This window comes from Falco naumanni, chromosome 6, assembly GCF_017639655.2.
Source record: "Falco naumanni isolate bFalNau1 chromosome 6, bFalNau1.pat, whole genome shotgun sequence".
Taxonomy (NCBI): Eukaryota; Metazoa; Chordata; class Aves; order Falconiformes; family Falconidae; genus Falco; species Falco naumanni.
Genome location: NC_054059.1, coordinates 83,337,172 through 83,361,829, shown reverse-complemented (window position 1 = coordinate 83,361,829; position 24,658 = coordinate 83,337,172). Strand labels below are relative to the sequence as shown.

The following is a 24,658-nucleotide window of genomic DNA, read 5'->3' as shown; positions in this document are numbered from 1 at the left end:
TCCTAAACCTGCACAAATAAAGCATTATTTACCTTTATTCTTCCCAGTTCAAACTGGAAAACATTGGGGCTTGTAGCTTGAGCAAATACAGCAGGAAATAACTTTGTACTTGGTTCAACCTAAACAAAGATGAAGACGCAAAAACAGCTAACCACTGAAGACAGCAAAGCATTATCACAAATTAAAAAAGAAACGTAATATCTGTATTGACAGTCAACAAGTGCAACACTGAATAAAAACCCCAGAAAATCCAAACAGGAGGGGGAAATCACTGTCATAACAGTGACAATTACTTTTTCTTCCAATCTTGTACAAAAGTTTCTAATAAGATGCAGTCTTAGGATACAGTTTTCCCCCTTCCCACTGGAAGAAATCATCAAAAAATACTCACCTGATAGTACGTGCCTAATTCCTTGCCATTAGCTGTGAAGGTCAGCAGGCCACTGGCAGCATCAACCAAGCAACCAATCTCCAGACCATTATTATTACGTCCTTGTCCAGGGCTCATGCTCTCTCCTGCGCACACCATATAGCAGTTGCTGCGTTTTATACTGAATGTCAAAAGACAAATTTATTTATGGATGGTGTGTAAGCTTTAAATAGTGGACTAAGAACAACTTTGTACGGCTGCAACCAGCAGGGCCTTGTGGCTGAAAACAGGAGATCCCACCGTAACCAATGCTAAAATTCAATGAAACCTAGACTTCATAAATGAAAAAAATTGAAGACGACAAAATATGAACAAGTCAAAATCGTTCCTAACATTCAATGAAACAAAACGGACTTTGCAAGTTAAGGTTTAAAATCATTTAACGTTAAGCATAACACAACATTTCTGGCATAGATCACGAGCTGAAGTGCTGAGAAGAGCTGCTGTTGTACTAATTTTGGACTGCTCAAAATCAAGAAGTTCCGTAAATACTACAAGGTATGTTGCTCTCTTTTGTACCAGTTCAGAAGTCAATATTTACAGGCTCATGGTCTGAAGCTACATAGGAAAGCTGCACTATTTTACTTTTCAGTGCCTATTGATTTGATTAGATCATTACTCCACTGTTTCTTCACAAGCAAGAGGAGAGAACAAGTGAAGTTACACTTTTTCCTATTTCTTTTTTTTCTTTTTTTATTTTTTTTACATCAACCCAATTACATCAAATGGGGTGGATCTACTGTTTTTAAATTGTTAGTTGCTTTTATGGGTATAAAAATATGCATCTTTTTAAGAAAATTGTAACCAACCTCTCATGAACCTTCCCTTTTTCATCTCCTAGTGTAACTGTGACAGTACGCACTCTGTCCAAGTCAAAGCTTGTGTCATACTGGTGAAAGTCAGACGTAATCCATCCCACCCAGACATTAGCAGGTTCTTGACCGGGAAATATTCTCACTGAATAATAGTACTGTCAACAACAAAAAAAAATAATGTCAGTAAATGTTAGCATTTGGTTTCCAGTGTATCAGTTTGATTATTGTTCTAAGATCTGAACATAAGCTATCTCTTCAAAAGTAGCATCAGCTGGTTCGTGTGTAATTCATAAGCAAAGCAACAAAAGAATATAAACACAAGTCAAAATACAGCTAAAGAAATATGTATGTTAAAGCAAACAACAAAAAAAAAGATTAAAGGTGCAGTTTATAGGCTTGTATTGTAGGCTTCTGCATCACAGCATTGTAGGCTACAATTTTTATATTGTAGGTAACTTGGTTTCTAGCATCTAGTATCTTTTAGAAAGAGAAGACTACATCCAAGTGAGAAGTATTTTTTCCTTTGAACATTGAAGAGTGAGTATGGAGCTGATTTGTCAGAAGATGCACAAAACTTTCACTGGGAACTCAATGAAATAAATGCTGAGTAAAATTAGTATAGATGTTTTCAAATGGTCCTGAACACTGACCTATTAGTTTAAAGCACTTTTCCCTACTTATTCAATTACTCTAAAACTATTTATTCTTCCTCTTCTATGTTTGGTGTTATCAATAGCAATCAAAAAAATGGATTAAATTATTTTATGGCTTTCATTGTGGAAATTGTTTTAGACTGACAAGTCGAAACAAAAAGAACATAGTGGTCTCAGCATCAGTAGTACAGGACTATCACAGACATTTAAATTAAAAATTTTGCCTAAAAATTACACTGCTTCTGAAACTCTTACAAGCGATAGCATACAATTATTAAAAAAACCCAACCAACCAAACAAGCAAGTAGCTAAAACGCTAATCCTATGTTACAATACCGTGGAAGTTTGCATCAAATAATCATAGTCATCCCTATCATCTGCTAGCACATCCTCAGTAAGCCGTGCAGAGTGACTCATGCTATAATCTGGCTTTGTCCTCCTGAGCATAAATCTGTAAAAAGATGAATAAAATCAAAATCTATATGAAAATTTCAGTATATTAATATATATATACACACACAGAAAGGAATTTTCCATTGATACATTATCTCTAAATGCAGGTATTTATTATGTTACACCTAAATACATAGTATTTATGACATTATTAATATATAACACTGGTTAGTTTATTACTTCCATGTAGATTAAAGAGATAAGCTCATTTTTAAAAGCACTTAAATGAATTCTGAGCTTAAACTATATATTCAAAAGTTACTTGGACACTAAACTCATGTAACTTAAAAAATTATCAGGCTGTTAAACACCTATGTCACTTTGGAATAATGTGGAACCTTAAATGACCTTTATGCATTTAACAATACCGTCTATATGTCCTGATCTATTCTGCAATCGAAATGTTTAACAAACCAAGTTTGTTAAAGAAGAGCAGAAAAGGAATGGAGATCTGCAGTAACGTTGTCTGTGTAATGGCCCGGTGTTTGCATCTCCACAGCACCATCAAGTCAAGTGTTCTCCTGATTCCATAAGAAAAATTAGGAAGAATGAAAATGTCATCTAAATGACATTCTTATGATTATTTGGTTCATTGAGTGAGATAAGAAGCTAATATACATTTCTAGGTAAGGATTATCTTCAGCTTTTTGGAAGCCATGTGAAAACACATTCCATGTCACTTTGAAGACTTCCTAGTTCTGTCAGAATGAATTTCCATGGTTTTAGAGAGCAACTCATGTAATGATCACAAAAGCCTTCACAAAACCCCAAATGATAGGTTTCTAATAGCTTGAAAAATGTTTTTTGTTTTCTCCTTAATTTTAATCTATATATTACACATGCAATTTAATCACATGAAGGTACACTGTCTCATGTACTGTGTTATATTCAAATTTAGGACAGAATTTCACATGAAGGTTCATTGTCTCATGTACTGTGTTATATCCAAATTTAGGACAGAATTTCACATGAAGGTTCACTGTCTCATGTACTGTGTTATATCCAAATTTAGGACAGAATTGAGGAAAGAATCTCTGCAGACTTGACATTTTCCTATACTATTCAAAAAAGAAGGAGGGAAAAGAAAAAAAGGGGAAAAAAAAAAGGGGGGGTGGCAAAGAAAGGCAAGCTATGTGCTACTAACCTTTGTTTAAGACGTGAAGGCTTTTCTTGAACATAATCTTTATGGTTGTTTAACTCTGGTTTTGTGGCATCTTTTTCTCTTTCGGTCCGGTCAGGAACTAGATGACCATGAGCAGTCTTCATTAGAACCTCAAAATCAGAATCAGCATCATAATCCTCCAAGTCATTCTTCGGGCCAAAAAGACCAGAGCCTGGTAACCCTCCTGCAGCTGATCTGGAGAACACCTCAGCACACTCAATGGGCATGCTTAATCGAAAAAACATGACGTCTGTTTTACTGTTCTGTGAACCAAAGGACTTCTGTGTGACCTTCAGGCAGGGGCAGCTGTCTATGGTGCCATCAATTCTCATCACCTGTCAAATGTAAAGACATAGTTGTTTTGAAGATGATGTTTTTTTCCCTCTTGTAAATATTCAACTTGTATTTCTAGTGTAAACATCCATAACTTGCAAAATTTGCAACAGTATGTTATTAACAGTTAAATGTATTGTAATCGTGTGCTGCTGTTTTAAGAGGAAATAAATACGATGAGGAGTAGAGGTTTTTGTTGTTCTGATGTTAAATCAAAGAAACACTCACAAAGGAATGACCTTTCCCATCATAACTGTTTGCAACAAAAATCCAACCCGCCCCAGAACAACACAAACCAGCTAATACAAATCATACATGTACATATGCAAGAACATAAATTATTTCTTAAGTACTACAGTGTGATACACATCAGCTGAATAAGATTTCTAATTACATCAATTTCAGAATGATTTCATGGTAGACTTATAAGTCTTACAACATGAATTCAGTTTCATCAAGACACACAAGTGATTAGGGCATAAATGTTGACACAATCGGTTAATAAATAAGTATAAAAATCAAAACCAATTAGTGATGGAAAAATCACTTCACAAAGTGTGTGCACCAGAACACATAGTATCTGTTATGTAGAAATGCCCAATTTCTGGAAATTGTTTACAAAACATAGCTCTCTGCACAAGGAGCTCTTAATGAGGACATCTTGCAGAATCTGTCTCTAAGAATCTCTTGTTTACACATATAACAGATTCCATGGATAAAAAATTACTATCAACCAAATAATTACATTACTTGCAACTCCACTGAATGTAAGACAATTTTAACAGCTGTAAGGTTCATCCAGAACTGGGTCACATATCCCATTAAAAATCTTGTCTAGAAGTTCAAAAGTAGAAACATAATTCAAACATATTCATGGAAGAAGTGTCTAGAAACATTTTAATAGGATCACAAACCTCAATATGTTCATGATTTTGTGGCACTGGTAGAAACTGAGGGAGCCTTTTACTCAGCCAAATGGTGATGTCTCTGTTTGTGTTAACAGCAAAGGGTTCATACCCTTCCTGTAAGCCACAGATAGTGAAATATTTTAGAGTGCTGACATCTTTTCCAAAGTTCATTCTTCCCACTTGAGATGGGCCCAGGCTGCACACAGGTAGAAATCCTTAAAACAAGATGAAAGAACACATGGGTTGTACAACACAAACATCAGAGAACTGCTCTTTTCCATAAACCAAGTAAAAAGCATTCAGGGAAAAAAATAATCTACAAATCAAACAGTATAAATGCAAGCAGTTATCGATAGCCCATCGCCTCTTGCATGTAACCAATTACTGTAATCTCAAATATCATTAAAAAAAAAAACCAAAAAAACTTTCTAATACCATGGATCTCTTTATGCAACACTCAATTTACTTCACAGAAATCTGAGAGTATTTTCAAGGAGTCTGATAATCAGCTCTCAAATAATCTCTCTGCTGAGCTGGTGGAGTGTTGCCAATTTTACTCCAAGTCTTACTACTTTTAATATTCCTCCTAAAATTCTATTAGTCATGGTACTTTGAGATAACCTCAAAAAATACTCTAAAAGTAATAGAGCGCTTGTCCACACAGCTAGAGTAGAGAAAAAAATAACAAATCTGCATCAAGTGCAAGCTGTTGGGGAAATAAAAATAAAAATTATTAATTATAAAAATTCATAACACATTGTGGCTCTGGATAATGAGAACTGACAATATGGTACTGTAGCTTGTTGAAACTTAGAGTAGTTTATTTTTGGTTTTGGGCCGGGTTTTTTGTTTTTAGTTTTGAATCGGCTTCACATTTGTACGCGCCTGCTCTCTTACTGCTTCGCTAGCACAGGGAACTCACTTGTGACTCCGTTGCACTTCTTAAAAAAACATTTGTTTTGTGGTTTTTTTTTCCCTCGGATTCAGCAGCACAGTCTAAAAACCTAGAAAAATCTTATTTTTCCTCTTTCTTTTCATCCTGATTTTGAATTTCCAAAGCTACAAACCACTTTGTAGATTCATTTGACCTAGCTATTAACAAAATGTTTTCTTTTGTACCAACAAGAAACATGAAGCTCTGTTCAATGATTCTGGTTCAAGTGAATGTACCACGTACTGAAGCACATAAGGACAAAATACAACTAGTTCCTCACTTTCCTTTATGCTGCCCAGACAAAAAAAAGGGCAGAATATCCATTCACGTTATGTTCTTTATAGAGACAAAAGGAAATCCCAGAGCACCATCTACAGGAATGACTGCTCACCAGATAAAGTATCAGCCTTCAGTACCACCTTTTGAAGATTTTATTACAGATACACAAGATTGGTTATCATCTGTATGTGTATTAGGCATGATAAATTTAAGGACATACCCTATTTGTTTTAAGTTCAAGTCCAGATTTTTATCTTCACAGCAAGGCTCTTAAATCATTAGATGATTTAGACAACATGATTTATGTCCATTCTGCTAGTGCAAATCCAATGACAAACAATAATAAAGAATATTTTCCATCACTAAATGAAATAAAAATGTATTATACAACACATAACTAGGAAAATTATATTTGCATATATAGATATATGCTGTGATAAAGCCCAGCAGCTCAAGTAGGAAGAATTTAATGGGCTCCCTGTTCAGTGAAAGGAATCCATAAGCTGTTGCAAAAGTTTTTAAGCAAAGCCAAAAATCAAGATTTTATTTTCAATACCCTTACAAATCTCACTTCATCACTCAAAAAACATACCAGACATCAAGTAACGGACGTTCATGGACATCAAGTTGTTTGAGAATGGGTTTTCACGGGAACAGTAGTGACAGCATGAATCCTCACAATCTTAACAAAAGTGATGTAAGATTTGCTATAAACCACACAGGTATATACAGACTAAAGCATATGCTTTGTCTGTCTGAATCACCTCACCATTTAATTTCTTATTTTCAGTTGTTTCCAGGATGCATGGCAACCATATTCAGGATCTTATGAAGTTTTGCTGTCCACAACTCAAAAAGGATATAATAGATCTGGAAATGGCCAACACAAATGAAACTGCTTTCTTATGAGCAACGATTAAAGAAATTAAGATAATAAATCTTTTTTGGAAGCTGAAGTAAGGGGGTATGATATATACCCCCATTACGAGCGGCATAGAGAAAATGAACAGTAAATGATTTTTTAATGCCTTTCGTAACAAAAATTATGATCAAATAAACTGTTTGGTAGTAAGCTTCAAAACAGTGGCAGGGACTTCCTTATACACTAATAGTAACACTGTAGAATACTGTCACATAGCATCATGGATGCTAGAAGCTCACATTAATTCAAAAAGTGTTTAGAGACGTGCTTGTGGAAAGAAACAAACCAAAAAAACAACCAAAACAAAAACCAACCCAACCAACACAAAAAACCCCAACAAACTATCAGGGCTATTTGACAGAAACATGTTTGCCTCTAAAAGCCCCTAAACCAGAAAAATCACTGGAGGCTGGGTGACTGTATCACTTTCTGCTTATCTTGTTCTGATACATATCCACAGGCATTTGCTATCCACTGCTGTTCAAAACAAAATAGTGACCTAACTAGATTTTTGGTACAAAGAAAATAGAGGAACAAAATCTTTTTTAAAAAAGTGTTCAAATACAAGGAGGTGTAAACTGATCAGTTGTGAACACGTCATATCTATATATATATTTATCAATTTTTATATTTATATATATGAAAAATCATTTCATGTTTCTGCACAGGTCAAACAGTTCACGAAAGGAAGTAGCAAGTACAGTCCTAACCACGGAAACACGACTTCCTCTCCTCTGCTGAAATTCTGGACTGATGTGCCAACAGTATAGTTGTCATTAAGGTGCCCCAGGGCTCTTCTGTATCTGGTAAAGATATGGCATCTCATCTTATAGGGAGCATGCTGGTAAGGAAGTTAGGTGTCTTGCTATGGAATAAAAATTAACTTTCAGTACACTTCTTTGGGTAACCAGCCATTTTAGATGTGACATTTTTCAGTTCCTGTGTAGCCCTTGCATGCTGGAGGCTACATAAAAAGGTGATTTACCCATGATCTGGCTCTTAGTCTCCAGGTGTGTAACTGGGCTAAGAAGCAAAACTTTTATTTTACCATATGAAATAGCAAAACAAGTAGGAAGACTTTAACACTACTGCCAGAAGAGTAATCCTTTAGCATTGTCTGTCATGTAGCAAAAGCATAGGACAGCAACACTTTTTGTAATGCTTCCTACTTTCATGAACACAAGCTGAACCTCCTGACCCAATTTGTCAAACACTCACTACAATCAGCTCATGCTCATAGAGATCATGAGTTGACAAAACAAAATTTGGTTTGCACAGTGTACTTGTTCGTATCTGCAGTATGAAATTTCTCTTACACAAATGCATAATATGCAATTATGTTTTAACAATTTTACTGCTGAGATGGTATCTCACAAACAAATTAGTCTGCCATAATCCCAAGGAGGTCCTCTTGTTAGTAGTACAACCTAAGATGCAGCACACAAGCCTTATTAGTAAGCTGGCAGAGCGCCATACTCACTTTTCACTGTTCCTAAGTAAAATAAAACTAAAGGACTGATTTATAGTCAGACTGCATCCTTCAAAGCAGGACATCGGGCTCTGATCATAAATTCTATCTTTTTTTCTAAAGCAAAAGGTCTCTTCCTGCAGCAGCACACGGCATGCACACGATTCACTGATAGAAGTGACCTGTAGAGAGGTGTCAATACTCTTAAGCAATTTTAACAAACCCATTTAACAAACAGAGAGCCATTAACAAAACCAAACTAAAGCCAGCCTACAAAAAAATGAAAGCTCTATAAAAGTCAGAGTTAATTTGGGTATTCCATACACCTGTTTGTATATACACACACACACATATATAGATGTCTTTCCCTCACCATAAATAGTATATGAAATACCCATAATATTTACAAATAGTGACCTGGAGTTAATAAATCTGAGATCAGTAAGCAGATTCATTTGAAAATAGAATACGAGATCTTATTTCAAAGGCAAGCTCTTTTCTACAAGCATGACACTAGAGAGCTTAACGTGAATTATAAGGACATTGTGAAAAATCTGAGAGCCTGGACACACTGACATTAAGCCTTTTACATGGCTACCAAGGCCTTCAGGCTCCATGTCAAACCACGAACCACTTTAGCAGTTTCAGACTTAACAGAGATCTGTTTAAATCTGAACCTGCAGCTAGAAACAAGTACAACAAAACCTACACCATGTGATTTCATCAACTTTGAAATCAAAACACTGCTCAGACAGGCTACCCTCAGAAATTCATGGAATTCCAGTTTCTTTCAGAATCCCTCAGTCCTCAATGGGATTCTACTCCCTAATAACTGGAAAACTAATAATTTAATGGCACTAGGGTGATGTTATGCCAATACTACTAGAAGTAAGCTAATTCATGCATCTCTTTCCCTCATTATGTTATCATCATATTTAAGGAAATCTGAAGGAAGTACAGTAACAGTCATGAGTCTAAAAAATTGGTGGCAATTATCTCATTTTAAATGAAATCAAAAATTACTCCTAATTCCTATTGCATGGCAGAAGAAGGGAGAAAAAATTCTTCTTAAAGTACAAACTCTGAAATCCAGATAAAAGTGAAGCGGTTAAAATTCAAGCAGGGAACTGTCTAATTAATAGATATACAATTCATATTTCTCCTGGGAATAGGGATCAGTAACCCAAAAGTACCATTTGCAACCTTTACTGCTCAAAAAATTTAACTTTATCTCTCAGACACAGATGTATTATTTAACAGACATATAATATATACGATAGAGTGCATGTATCAACAACAAATGAAAAGAAAGATTAAAGCTTAATTTTATTTTTTTTTCACATTACCATAGTTCAGAAATGTTAGGCAGTCATCTACATTAATGTAATTTCTTATCTGTTCACACGCCTGTTCGCACACAAGTATGTAATTACTTTTGTGGTAGAAAATCAATCTAGCACCTGACACAACCTCACAATCTTTGTCATATTTACAATCTCATAAAAATATAGATTTGTGGTAAATTAAAACCTGCTTGTGGACTCAAAGCTGCACCAAGAACACTACAACAACAGGTACAAAACTCAATCTGCTAGTTTAGAATTAAGTTAAAAAAAATATTGAAAAGTAATTTTATACCAGCTGGCTTTATCCACGGTCAGGTGTCATTTCTCCTCCCAGAGCTAAAACAAAACCTTAAAGCTGCCTTAAACTCTCTAACATATGTTCTCACTAATTTGACAGAAAGTTGGTAGCATTTCAGTAACTGATCTAGGTAAAATTTGATGTCTCTGCCCATAGGAGGGGGGTTGGACTAGATGAGCTTCAAAGGTCCCTTCCAACCCACACCATTTTACAATTCCCTCTATGATTCTGTTATACCATATGGTAACCTGTTGCAGTGAAAATTAAATGTTTAAGGTCATGAATTTACAGTTCCAGACACATCCCTGCAAAATACTGGAAAAGTCAAAAGAAGGCTGCAAAGTTCACCACAGAAAAAGGCCTTGCCTCATCCTCACACCCAGCATGCCTCCTTTCCAAAGGCTTGATATTAATCAAATAGAGAAAACAACAAGGGGTAGTTGGGGGAGGGTGGGGGGAAGAGGTACATCACATTAAAGGGAAGCCAGAGCAAAAATTGGGCAACAACAGCAAGTTAACAGCACAATGCATTACAGTACTTACCATCACCAACCTCAAAGTCCTTGAACGCAAGTTCTGAACCTGAGTCATCAAGCAGGATTTCACCATTTAAGGTGAACATCATAGTGTGCTCATTCATGTCAACCATACATCCAACAACATCTCCTGCCAACCAAGAGCGGCCAAAATGCTCATTACCTTGATGCCACCGCTGTGCCTGAAAAGGATTTAAAAGAATTTCAAAGAGTAATAGTGACAAAGAATGTGCTCCTCTCTCCCTTAGTGGTACAACTAATACTTAGCCCCCTCAATTAAGATGGCACTAAAATTAACACTTTCACAACGTATCATTCCAAAACAATGTCTGTGAGTACTCCAAGTCGACTTTGAAAATGGAAATCCAACAATTAACTTCCTGCAAGCACCCCACACGTTAGTATTGTAAAATGTTGCTAAGTGAGTTGACAGGGAAAATTGCTCTTTCAACATTTTAGTAACAAGAAAGAGCATGCCTTATTTTTCTGCAGAAGCTCCATGAAAGACTTGTAATGAAAATAATATGCTATCAATTACAACATTAAATAGCTACTTCACAAACTTTTTTTAAGCAGTTGTTTTTATTTAATCTAGTAGCCTTTAAATTCAATGCTTCCAAACAAGCTTTCTTGTTTCCTTAAGTGTAATTCTTAAAAATGTTGTGCACGAAATAAATTAAACTTCACATCATACCAGATGTTGGAAGTAACAGGAGTTTTTGTGGATGGGACAAGCACTGTGAGCTTCCGATAGATTCCAGAGTACTTAAGGGCATGACTAATGATTTTTATGCCCTTCAAGTCAAAGACTGCAAAGGCTTTGCGTGGGGTCTTGAAATGGAATTCAAATAAATTAACATCTATTAAGAACTATTGTAACTTGCATAAAGCACTGTTAATAACAAATAGTTTCTTTTGTTTATATATTCTATCACAAGTAGATTTCTATCTTCTGTATCCATCCTGAGAATCCTATAGAACAAAGGACTCGTATCCTGAAGGTCAAAAACTTTTCTTAAGCCAAGGAGAGAACCCATCAAAAATCAAAGACAACAAAATAGATTTGTGGATTGAGACCTAAAGGTCAAAACCTAAGATGCAGAAGGCAAAATACTACACAGCTATTCTAGTAAAGACACAGCACAAATCATTTAATTAAGCTAATTATTATTTTACAAAAACAACTTTTCAGTTCTTTTTTTAAGGCATCACCCAATGTAATACAAGACTGTGGAAAAAAAATTAAATTCCAACAACATAAATAAAATACATCTTGAGAGCTTGATCTGATCAGGAACAGCCAGGAAAGGAATACTGTTGATTTCTGTCACATATTGTAATAGTAATAAAGGAAATTAATTCCAACATCAGATACAAGAAACATTTTGACATGAGTCATCAGAAGCCTTAATAGCAATTATGGTTTGGATAGCAGTTGCACTTACCTTCACACTGAAATAAAAAGTTTTAATGAGTTATTTGGTATATTCTGATGAAAATCAGTAACACATAGAACAGTTTGTTTTCGTATATATTTTTACTACTAGTTTCAATCTGACATTGTCTCATGCAGAGTTAAATTTGAGCAAAAATTACTGGTTCTATCATACTTCATTTACTCTAAACTGTAAGGATTTCCATGAAAATCTAGGTATACTCCGTCACTTTTACATTCCTACAAAAAACTTGTATCAAAGTTGGCCTGAAATGCTTACTGTCAATAATCTTAACCATATTTATTCCCTAATAGAATAGGGAAAAGCACTTCTTACAGATAGAACAACAGAGTAAAAATTTAAAGAAATGATTCATAGTTAATTACAGCTCTGCCAGTATTTTGAATCTGAGTAAGTCACTTAGATTTTCAATGCTTTATACATATTGTACAAATACTGTGAAGCTTTGAAAAAAATTACAGAAATGCCAAACCCTGCTAATTAATTTTTCAGGTGACGCTGATCTTTATTCCACCTAGGCCCTCAAGGAGAGAGAGAAATAATTTCATAAAACAGAAATTAAAGCAGAGAAGACAATTAAGTTGAGGCAACACATGGAATAAGACACAAACCTAAAAGTTTTGCAGTCACTCATACTATTACAGATAAATTTATACAAACCTTAAAGCCGTCAAAAACAAAAGCTTCTTCATCTGAGCCAAGTTCCTGATCTGGCAGACAACCTGGCCTGGTCCAACCGACTCTCATGTCTCCTGCAGTAACTGCCTCAAACTCAAAGTACCACTTCCCAGCCTTCACTGCGTAGGTCTTCTCTGTACGGAAGATCCTGAATTTTTCCATTATCCCACTGCACACGTCCAGTCTCATCGCTGTAAGGTTCAAAGAATGAAAAAAAAAAAAAAAAAAAAAAAAGTAAAGAAATAAAGCTCAACACAAAGTAGTGAATTCCACTACTGACAAAATGAAGGCACTGAAAACAAAAGGCAAAGGAATCCCTTTTAGCATATGCATGTAAAGAAGAAAGTGCCTGCAGAGCAGCCTTGTGGGGAAAGCGCCCCTGCCCGTTCTGGAGAATCAGCATGTTGGTTACCTCTGAAACGACTCTGCACTAATTCATCCAGCAAGAGGAAAAATAAAAGAACTTGGAAGTCTGAGTGCAGTTACCAGGCTACGATCCTCATTGGGATCACAGAAACATGTGGGATAATTCACATAACTGGAGTATTGTGATGGATGCATACATGGTTTTTAGGGAGGAGAGGCTGGGAAGGTTAAGAGGAAGAGTTGCCCTTTATGTGAGAGAGCAGCTGGAATGCATGGAGAACTGCTTCGAGATGGTCCAGGAGACAGTTCAGAACTTATGGGTCAAGATATGCAGACAGACCAACATGGGTGCTGTAGTGGAGTACCCCAGGGGTACTGGGGTCTGCAAGAGTATTTGAACCAATGATGGTTCACATCTTCATTTATGATCTGGATAATGAAGTAGAGTACATCCACAGCAAGTCTGCAGATAACATAAAAATGGGAAGAGCGGCTGATGCACCAGACGGTTGTTCTGCCATTCAGAAGGACCTCAACAGGCTGGAGGAATCTTGTGAAGTTCAGCAAGGGGAAATTCAGTTCTGCACCTGAAGAGGAATAACCCCCAGCAACAGAATACAACGGAGGCTGAGCAGCTGGAAAGCAGCTCAGCAGAGAAGGACCTGAGGGTCCTCATAGACAAGTGGAACAGAAATCAGTAATGCAGCCTTACATCAAAGAATGACAGAAGTATTCTGGACTGCATTAAGAAACAGCCTTGACAGCAGGTCCAGGGAGGTGATCCTTCACCTCTACTTGGTAGAGGCCCCATCTGGAGTGCTGGGTCCAGTTCTGGGCTCCCCACTGCAACACAGACACCGATGTACTGGAACAAGTACAGAACAGGGCCATAGAGATGAGTAAGGGGCTGTAGCATCTTTCTTAGGAGGAGATGCAGAGAAAGCTGAGACTGATCCACCCAGAGAAGAGAAGGCTCAGAGGGGATTCTTGCTTCTGGTGGGATGGAATGAAGAGGAGGGAGCCAGACTCTTCTCCATGGTGCCCAGTGACAGGAAAAGAGGCAACGCACGCAAGTTAAAAACATTAAATTCTATCTGAACAGAAGAAAAAACTTTTTACTGTGAGGGTGGTCCAATACTGCAACAAGTTGCCAGACAACTTGTGGAGACTCAATCTTCCATTAAAACCCATCTAGACAACCTGTTTTAGGTGACCCTGCTTGACCAGATGATCTCAAGAGGTCCCTCCCAACCTCAACAATTCTGTGATTCTGTGACCTGGGCTCTCAGCTGTTTTAAACAAAACAAAACGACCAAACATACAAAACCCAGCAAAACACAGGCCAAATAATTGCCACAGAAAACAAATGTCTGTCTTTGAGACAAGACTCCTCAACTGAAACAACTTCTTTACTTAGAGACTGTGATCAATTCACCTAATCTCTTTACCTTCTAAAAGTCAATTTAAGTATGTCATTACTATAAAAATTATTACTATATTTCTCATTTACTATAATAAATGATAGAAGGAAGGTTGCAATTTAGTTGTTTTTTTCTTCAGAAGCAATGGAAAATGGAGGATAAAAATCATAAAAGGAAGCCTTGCATGAAACTTTAACAACAAAAATCCCGAAGTAATTATACTCTTGCTTCAGGAAAAAAAAATAAATTAACTTCTGTCAAGATAAAGGGCAGCAAGTCTAGAAAGATTAAAGATGCCCTTAAAAAGGGCATAGAAGTAGTGTTAAAGGCAATTCCTGTTCAAGGGAAGGCAGGTTACTGTTAGAGCAAAGGAAAACCTAGCCACAGCCAAGGTAGTACTTAGAAAATATTATTTAACTAGTGAAATATCAAGATGTCAAGTTTGAATTGTGTTGACTCTTTTTTTCTCTTTCAAACTGTTGAAGAGAGAGTCAGATGACTACAAGATTTCCTAGTGCCTCAAAAACTACCACTTCTCACTTCAAAGTTAATGTTTGTCAATTGTCAAGCTGAGATGAAGAAAAAGAGCTTCTTCACATTTCTTGTCTAGTGCAATAGAGCACAAAATAAATTAACAGCTGTGTGAAAATATAAGCTTTCACTGACACTGATTCATTTGATTAGATATCTGTGACATGATCACACATGCTTATCATACCTTACTATGTTTCATTCCAAAATTCTCTTAATTGCAAGTCATTCATAACAAGCTAGTTTAAGAGTGTTTAAGTCAAAATCCACTTTTTTTTTCAGGTAATTATAAGTATTTTTTCTCCAAGACTAAAATGGGTACGTGATGAGTTACAAAGGAGGCTAAAGTTAAACTTTGACATATTCAAATTATTCCTTCTATATGTATTCACTGCTTCTCTTACTCTGTGAAAGAATAATGGCATAAAAAATACTGAAGAAATGCAACTGCATTGTTAGTGGGCTGCTTCAGAGAAAGAGAAGAAAAGAAACCTCGAGGGAAGGGTAAAACTGTAAACATGTTATTCTGTCTGCTCCATAACAGCAGTAGAAACAAGATTAGTTTATGCCTCACATTTCTGCTTTATAACATTTTTGGAATGTATAAGCAAGGATTTTTTAAAATGAGAAAAAATATGCTGGTACATGTACTGCTTTGAGACATAAAATAAATAAAAACTATTTTCTCTTTTTTCCTTGAAAACTAACAAGTAATGACGTTTTGGACTTGGATCTCTAAGCTCTGATCCAACTCTCCATCTGTACATCCCAGGTGTCTTGTGGGTCATTCCTTTGCTCCCACATCCACTCTTTTCCTGTGTTATCCCACCATCCATTACAGATCAATCTGTTCCAATAGGAATGCACTTTAATTTTACTATTCACAAAAACACGAATCTCACACTCACCTACTTCTCCAATTTTCTTCTCTCCCTCACCACACTGAACATACTGTCTTGAAAAAATGCTTTTATTGATTCATCTAGAGCTATGTAGTATCCACCTACTACCTATGGAAAGTGTTCTCAAAAATTGCCTAAGAACATTTATTTATGAATATTACTTGAATACCACTACTCATTAGCCTACGTGGTGCCCTGGACACGGCCATTCCTAACATTCTTTTAAGCATTTCTAATCTTATCTTCTTTCTGCTCTCTTTCAATATTTTATATCAGTATATGGTGAGATTTCCCTCCCTGAGCTGCCATTCACTACTCTACACATTTTTGTTATGTAGTACCTTCTGCTAAAATAACTACAAACTTGTACAGTGAGTACCTACAAACTTCCCTCACTGATCCTTACTTATTACACAGTCCTAGTCTGTTCCTGACCCCTCTTTCCAAGACCTATCAATTCAAATCACAAGGTAGCCTGAAATGACAAAAATGACACTTTAAAAAGATGAATATTTCACAAAGCCCATGAAGAAATGCTGAATCAAACCCCTGATCTTTCTTCCTTAAGTTTTCTCAGCTACCCTATTCTCTGATATTTTATAAAGTTTTCTTTCCATTAATCAAATCACACAACTCGGGGATCCCTCTTTTTCTCAGATAAGGAAAGAGAATGCCTAAAGAATTCTGGATCTTTTTTCCACAAATTTGTAAGGTATTAAAGACTGTGTAGCCTTTGAAAATTCACTATTCCAATCAGAACACCATAATTCCTCCTCTTCATGAGTCTGTTATAAACTCAAATACGTCTGAACCTACTCCTGTGTTTGTTAGACCATATTAAAGAACCTCCTCCTTTCTCTTCTGTTTTCTCAGCCACAACAAAGTCCACACGTTTCCAGTATTATCTTGAATAGCCTATATAATCACATGCCTCAGAGCTCACGATCACTTTTCATGCCACAAAATGCCTGACTTCAGTTGGGTCAGACTCATTAAGCTTCCGATAAGCAACTCTGAACTCTCTGCCACATAATTCTTTATCAGCAAGATTTTCTCTTTGACAGTCTGCATAATTAATGCCTTGTAAACACTTTAAAAGACCCTCAGCACCTCTCCTGTACAGGAAATGAATCATCATGAAGTTGCAACTGAGAATTTGTTGTCTTTTTAGATTCTAAGGAACCTAATGCTGTCTAGATTCTAAGCAACCCCAACAATGCAGCTGCTGTAGGAAATCAGTAAGTAATAATACTAATAAAGCATAGAAAATGACACTAGAGCTTTGTAAATCGATGTTTGAAACAAAATCTATGAATGGAGATGCAGAACACCACTAGAGGGCTCTAAATCCTTTAGTAACACTATGGATTTTGCCTAATGAGGGGATCCTTAAGACATGTTTTATGTACCTCAGAAACTTGAGACACTCATAAACTCTAAAATCTAAATCCCCAAAATGAGTATAGAAAGCTTTTGCTGAATGCAATTCCAGTTTTTAAAGAAAGACCAGTTTGTGGGACAATGTTCTGCAGGTCTTTTCCTCTGGGAATTTTGCAGCTGGAGTGATGACTTTTCAGGTGCAAGGGCTGCAATTATGTTCTTTACATTTCATTAGTAACTCCATATGCACAACTAGCTCAAGGATCTCTGCATCATACAGAAAAAATAAAATTTTCCAGCAGTTCATTTCCAAGGAAAAGCAGGGTCACGTGGTTTTCAGCGCTGTAAATGAGGAAAGGGGATTAATATTGCTCAGTGGCATTTGGAGGAGATTGCGGAAAACTACTGTGCTCATTCTCTCTCTCTTTACAAGAGGCAAAAGCCTCCCACACCAGCCAACCCACCTTCTCAAGAACCAAGCGAAAGCCGTGCTCTCTCCCTCTCTCCACAGAATCTCCTTCCCACAGTGGGAGCGGAAGAAGTTACAAGATTATGCAGCAGCCTTAAACTCTCCAGACTAGGCACGGGCAGATTTAACAGTGAGACTGTAGCATTTTGCCACCAACAAAATCTACTCCACTAGGAAACGCTGGTTTTGCCCATTCAGCAATCCAGCCTTGTTACACACTCATGGTATCAGTGATGCCTCATATTTAAAAGTGTAATTTAATAGCAGCCTCTCATAAAAGCTGAGAATCAGAACACGTATGTGCTTTGGAAAAGAAACACAAAAAGGCATGTTCTCTGTCCACACTTTGGGTATGAGTTAGACCTGGAGCAGAAATGCTGTACTGAAGGTCTGTGGCCTTAACAGGTCCAAATTTAACTATACTATTGCTATATAAAGCAGGAAAAATAATAATTTATTAATCAATATATCAACAGTGTAAGGTTTAGACACATACCTTAAATTTTCCACACTTTGCTGAGATTATAAAGATATAAGTTTCAATTTTTATTCGATTGTTCCATATTTCCATATCTCTAAGTGAACTTCTAGAATATCATTGCTAAAGGACTGTGTCTATTGTGTTACCATTTCCTTTCTGTATGTGCTGTTAGTGTTCCAGAATGACACTACAGTATCAAGAATATCCCTGCCGTGTTCCATCTTAAAACTTGATCTGAGCATGACAGTTTTAAAACTGTTGTTTTAAAAAGCCAAAATCTATAAAATAATTTACTTTATTTGTACATTATGTCTCCTGATTTCTTGTACTTTCTTAACATTTTCTATTCTGCAATTAAAGAGGTAAATGTTGTGTACTGTTTCTTTAAAACTTCTTTATTAAAAGTTTATGTGCTTTAAAAATTTTTGCTGTTTAGGATGTCTCAAACTCAAACTATATACGCGGAAAATATTGTCCACTGTATCAATAAAATATTCAATCTGTCAACAACGCAATTCAAATAAAATATTTGGGAGAAGTGAGTTAAAATTTACTTACTTAAAATTCAACTTCAAAGACCTGAGTAAGTCCAGGAAGCGTAAATGCTCTAACAGACTATCTAATTCCAGACTTGTAGTTTGACATTCACAGAAATTTGGTTTGTAGGCATTTGTCTTCAAAAATTTCACCTTGCAGCTTGAAGTGTTTAAATACAAGATTGTACATGTACTGTTGAGTTTTTCATTATTTATAGAGTTAAAATTGTAGGAATATAAAATTCACATCTACTGTGTTTACATATGATCTTTTTCTTAGTAATTTTGCTATTCTGTCTTAAAATAACAACTAAAAACTTTTTAATTAGTACTACAATTAAAAACGTATTTTGAAATTAGGGAACTTCAAATATTTATGCACATATTTACAGTGCAATCATACATTTTATTCCCTGGCATAAGACCATATATTGAGCAAGATGATAAAACACATTATCCTGATTTTTTGTATTTTAGGGTTGTGTCATGTAGTATTCACAATCCTGATTTAAATTGTTTGAGCTTTTAAGTTTGATTCATCTGAACTATCAAATCTAAAAAATGTACAGTGAAAGGAAGTGTATGAAATACGGAGAAATTGTATTACTGATTTAAAATGTAAAAATGCTTCATTATTTAATTCTTCATTTGAGGCCACAAGACAGGAAAAGGAAACAATAAGGAAAGTGAGATCAAGAGGAAATAGAAAGAACAGAAGATGGAGTAAAGCACCCATTAGCTTTGAAAATACCATACCTGTTTGGATTGTTTTATTGGACTAGCAAATCCAGTAGTGGAATGAAATATTCTAATTTTTGTTTTGAGAGAGAACAAAAGAACAAAATTAATTACCATGATCTTGATCAGGAGCTTCCAGGTTGTAACCATAGCCTAGAAGGGTGCGGACTGCTTCCCGAAGACTGTCTTTGTTTGACTTCTTTGTCCGATCATCCAAAAGAGCGTAAGGTACAAGGCGAGGATTTCTTCGATTTTTCACATCCTGCGTAAGTATGAAAAATCGATTCTATTTCAGAAACTGTGCTTTGGCTTAAAGACAAAACTGCTATAGCAGCAGTACAAAAATTACTATTTATACCAACTGAAATCATGGAACTGCAAATACAGCAAGGATTCAAGGAAGCTGCGATAGTCCAGAAACTAGTAACAACACTGAATTTACTAAAAAGGCAAGTAATACACAAATCAATAAAACTGCATGGCTTATACCTGCTTTCATTTTCCATCAAATTTACTTAACAGGAACAAGGATAAATGCAAAGAGTTTGACTGAAAGGGATTGTATCTTGTACACTGTCTGTGAAGCATCTACCATAGGAAGCTGGTACATAACTGAAGCTCAGAAATTACTGTAACACAAATATATAGGGGTTTTGTAATTATAGCACTAAGCAAGATATATAAAACCCCAAAGGATAAATAAGATATAAACAAAAGAAGTACTAAACACTACTAACAGAAATATTAATACACGCCATACTAATTAATAAATAATAAAATAGATAATAAACCTGCGTCTTACTATTTAAAGGACTTAAACCATGTATTTTTCCAAAATAAAGGGTCTTGTACGAACATGATTAATGAGCTTAATGTGCAGAATTTTTGTAATAGGTAATTTAATGTAACCTTTCCCTCCAGCTGAAATGTATTAGTAAGCTTTACCTTTAATCTTTGTATTTTAGATTCATTAATACAACAAAGATAAAGTTTTCCTCTAGTGCAAAATTACGTTATTTGAAAGCATTGTTTAACTGGATTATTTATACAGCTAAAATAATTTTTAGTGACTAATAGAACTGGGGTTTTGTCTACATTTTCTTCATGCATCCTGTCGGCATTTGTTGGCAGTGAGAGAAACCATACAAAGAAACCTCCATGCTCTTCCCAATATCTTTAAAAAAATAAAAATTAAGACCGGACATATAAAAAAATACTTGCTGGTTTTTTTCTTTTAGGTACAAATACCAAAGATAATGAAAGGCTTTTACAATTGGTTAGACTTACTAAGAAGTGCAAAAATATCACCTATTATTTTAGAAAACAGTGTCTACAATTAAAGTATCTTACTACTTTTAGAGCATCACAGTTCTATTTGTAAGAATGTATGTGGTTTTCATTCTGCCTTTGCAGGAAGAAAAGAAATGGCACATCTGTTCTAACAAATACTTGCAGGCATCCTTTGCTGTCCTTTAAATGCTTAGATACAAGGCTATCTGCCTTATCCCTTATCGTACTTAGTAAAATAAAGTGCAGTTATTAACCAGTTCTTGACGAAATCAGGTCCTACCAGTGAGCCTTCCAGGAGAAGAAATATTACGGGACACACATTACATATATATGCTAAAAGGGCTAACAGAAAGATAAAGAGAACGCATTGTTAGGGACAAGAATTACTGCATCATATCAGCTCTTATATTCAGCAGGAAGGACAGTGACAGGGCCAACACAAGGACCACTTCAGAGGACACTGCTTTCCTTATTTATTCCGAACACTTAATTTGACATCCCCTTTTTCCAATGTGTAATTTGGTAGCTGTGGAAAAGGGCTGCTTCCAGAATGGACTAAATAAATGTTAAAGTATATCACAGACTCACAGGATAATTAGGGTTGGAAGGGACCTCTGGAGACCATCTAGTCCAACACCCTTATAAGGAATTATTATGCGATATAATAACATTCACATTAGCGTCAGAGTTTAAACACCATGGGTTTAATTATTTGTCTTGGAAAAGACATAAAAAAAGAAATAATTTCTTCTGAAACATATGTCCAAAAGATATTATGAAATCCTCTCTTTAAAAATATGAAACATAAGTCTGGAACAATAATTATGTAATTTTTTATACATGATAAGTTAGACTAATACACTGGTAATTGCCATACCAATCATTAACACACATTAACATACAGGCAATCAGATGATAACAATGTTATGATCATGAAATATACTATAAGTTCTTTTAAAAATGCCTAAGCACAAAATAAGGGCGAGGGGGTGGGAGTATAGAGAAATAATAATTATTAAAGAAACTCAATTTTACAAATTTTTGTTCCTTGGATCTAATTTTATTTAATATTATGAACTTTTCCACCCATTTAAGACTTTGGCTACTTCTTTAATATGAATATCAGAAGGGATTTTTCTTTTAATAATTTCTTCAGTTTTTTCCCCTATAATATATCTATCTAAATTTTGAATGTTTTACTTATTGCTGAATTAGGAACTGTTATTGTTATACTCATCATAAGTTTTTGCACTAACAATCTTCTGCACCTCTGTGGTTTACAGGTATCTAATAAAGAGAATTATCCTATACAGTGATTGAGCTTTGCACAGTCACAATCAAGTCAATAAAAAAACTAATTAGCTAAGAGCGGCAATTTTTATTAAATACATTTGCAATTTGTACCTAGACTTAATTCTTCCTTTTCACTACAGAAAATCTATTATTTTGTATTGCAAACTGTTAAAAGAAGGAAAACTCAGCCTATGTTTTAATTTTTTTGCTAGAGTTTTCTAGGTTTGACAGTCTAATGCTTCATCAGAAGACTGTGTTTTGTCTGACAACTACTTATTCAGAGAGTCATTTGAGAGAAAAAGAAAAGCAGGTCTCCTCAAGAAGACAACCCCCCCAAAAAAATTTAAACTTGTTGACAAGATTGTTTTAAATGGTTTGAGCTGGGTACATGAAGTTTATGTAATTCTTTGGGTTTACATTCAGAACCTATCATATCACAGGAGAAAAAAAAAAGGGAGGGGGGGGCGTGCAAGAAAAAAGCCTATATGAATTTTATTACACAACTATGTCCTCATTTAATGTAACACAAACATTGCATTAGTCATTTAGAATTTAATTTGGAGTCACTTCAGTAAGAGAAAGCATTGCAACCATGGAAAGCTGGAATGCCTGGCAGAACATGCCCTGACTATAAATGGAAGGAACTTTTAATAAATAATGTTAAACTTAAGTGATGTACCACAGACCATGAAAAGTCAGTATTATTTTTAACAGTGTACACTACAGAATTTGCTACATACAGCAAATGATAGACAAAGAATTATTTGAATCGGCACACACGCACCTATTTGTAGAGTATAAATAGATTTGAAATAGGCAATAATCAGTCAACAATGGCACTAACTGAATATAGCTCTTCGAAGTAATAGAAGAGAACTACAGAAAAAAATACCTAAACACACACACTCCAACAAATATCAACAAGCCTTTTCGAACTTCCATTGCAGGTAATGAACACTGCTGCAAACACACCGGGAGCCGAGAGGTGCAGAACTACATCCATTCGTTCAGTGAGTTGTGTGACATGTAGATAACTGGTCTAGCACACTGGATCTAGCAACTGGTCTTGCAACTTGCATAGACAGATGCCATGCAAGAGTAAGAATGAAACAGAGTGTCTATACTATCTACAGCAGCATTAAAAAACCATAGTCAAATTCTATAAGCAGCTATAAAAGAAAAACCTATTAAGAGATACAGTATGTATAATGAATTTTTACTCTTCAGAAGTAATTCTGAAAAACCAAAGCCTCATATAAACCTGTAAAAGATACTTGAAATTATAAAGAATAATACAGTTTTCAGAGCTACAAATGTAATACCGCAAACCTGTGCACTCCTGGGCCTTCCCAAAGCTCTGAGAAGTTCAGGAACAGCACAGATCACTAGACTAAAAGGAACAAAAAGACACCAGAAACATACATAAATATGTACCTATCAAAAAGACAGACAAGAAAAGACTAAAAAATGAGAACACAGTCTAGGAAGAGTGGAAGGAAAACATGGTAGTAATTTAATGTGATCACAAGTTTTGTGATTTAAAGCATTAAAAGCTGTACAGATACATATTCTGTGTGCTACTGAAACTATTTCGTTCTCATAACCAAGGTTGTTAAATGACAAGGACAAAGCAAATGTATTTCAGCACATATTCAGTGATACAGATGCGCTGTTCCTAGCTAAATACAACATTAGAAAACATTCATTCCACAGCTGAAGTGATTCTGCTTGCTGCCGTATCTGTGCATCTTGCACTTCCACAAAGATTTCTTACCAATTGACACAACAAATGCTACCTGTGAGCTTGCCAGCAATGCTGTCAGAAACCCAGCTCAGTGAGCCGCTGTGTCTGTGAGGCACATACACTGTGAATAGGATCATTCACCTACATCTTACACTTCATATCATGCTATCCAGAGGTCTAGCTTTTCTGCATTTATCATGGCAGCTTGTGTTTAATCATAAACCACTAAAATTAAAAATCATTTTATAGGGGGAAAAGGAAAAATATAATTTTAAATTGGTACTCACAAAGTCATTTCAAGATTCCAGAGTCTTTAGAACTGGAAAGCACAACAAAGTCCTCACAAAGCCATATTCTTGTCAATGTTAAATATCCTAAATGTATCCACCCAAAGCAGAAGTTGTGTTCCTAACCTGGCATACTAGCAGCTGTGCTCTTTCATTAGAAGTATGTACATCCTTTAGAAACGTGTACACCTTTTACCATCTTCACTGAGAAACTGTGCCCACATGGAATGCCTGGCGCAATGTGCCCTGACTATGAATGAAAGGAATTAATATATCAGTATAAATAATGTAGAATGTGAAAGTGAGGTAACATAAGTAGTTTTTACAGGGTCGATGCCTTTTTATATATATTTAATGACAATATAAATGATAAGCTTTCAACTCGTGGTTTTTACCACACATCCGTATTTCCTCAGTCTGAATCTCCAGAACAGTGCCTCTCTTGCACTGCAGCACTAGGCAGTCTGGAAAGAACAACTCCAGATCAAATATGGATGTCATATGCTTTCTACAAAAATCTAAAAATAATAATAAAATAAAAAAATCAG

At 35.6% G+C, this 24,658-nt stretch overlaps 1 protein-coding gene across 10 annotated transcripts in view; it reads right to left on the bottom strand.

Moving 5' to 3' along the window:
- The window catches only part of RYR2 (ryanodine receptor 2), a 435,368-nt gene that overhangs the window by 152,245 nt on the left and 258,465 nt on the right, over positions 1-24,658 (bottom strand). For all 10 annotated transcript variants that reach the window (XM_040597875.1, XM_040597877.1, XM_040597881.1 and 7 more), the window contains 9 exons: positions 19,611-19,758; positions 12,655-12,863; positions 10,545-10,719; positions 4,761-4,969; positions 3,496-3,848; positions 2,235-2,349; positions 1,240-1,400; positions 392-551; positions 33-119 (listed from right to left, as the gene is read on the bottom strand). In XM_040597875.1, coding sequence (XP_040453809.1) covers positions 33-119; positions 392-551; positions 1,240-1,400; positions 2,235-2,349; positions 3,496-3,848; positions 4,761-4,969; positions 10,545-10,719; positions 12,655-12,863; positions 19,611-19,758 — 1,617 coding nt within the window. The remainder of the gene's footprint in view (positions 1-32; positions 120-391; positions 552-1,239; positions 1,401-2,234; positions 2,350-3,495; positions 3,849-4,760; positions 4,970-10,544; positions 10,720-12,654; positions 12,864-19,610; positions 19,759-24,658) is intronic.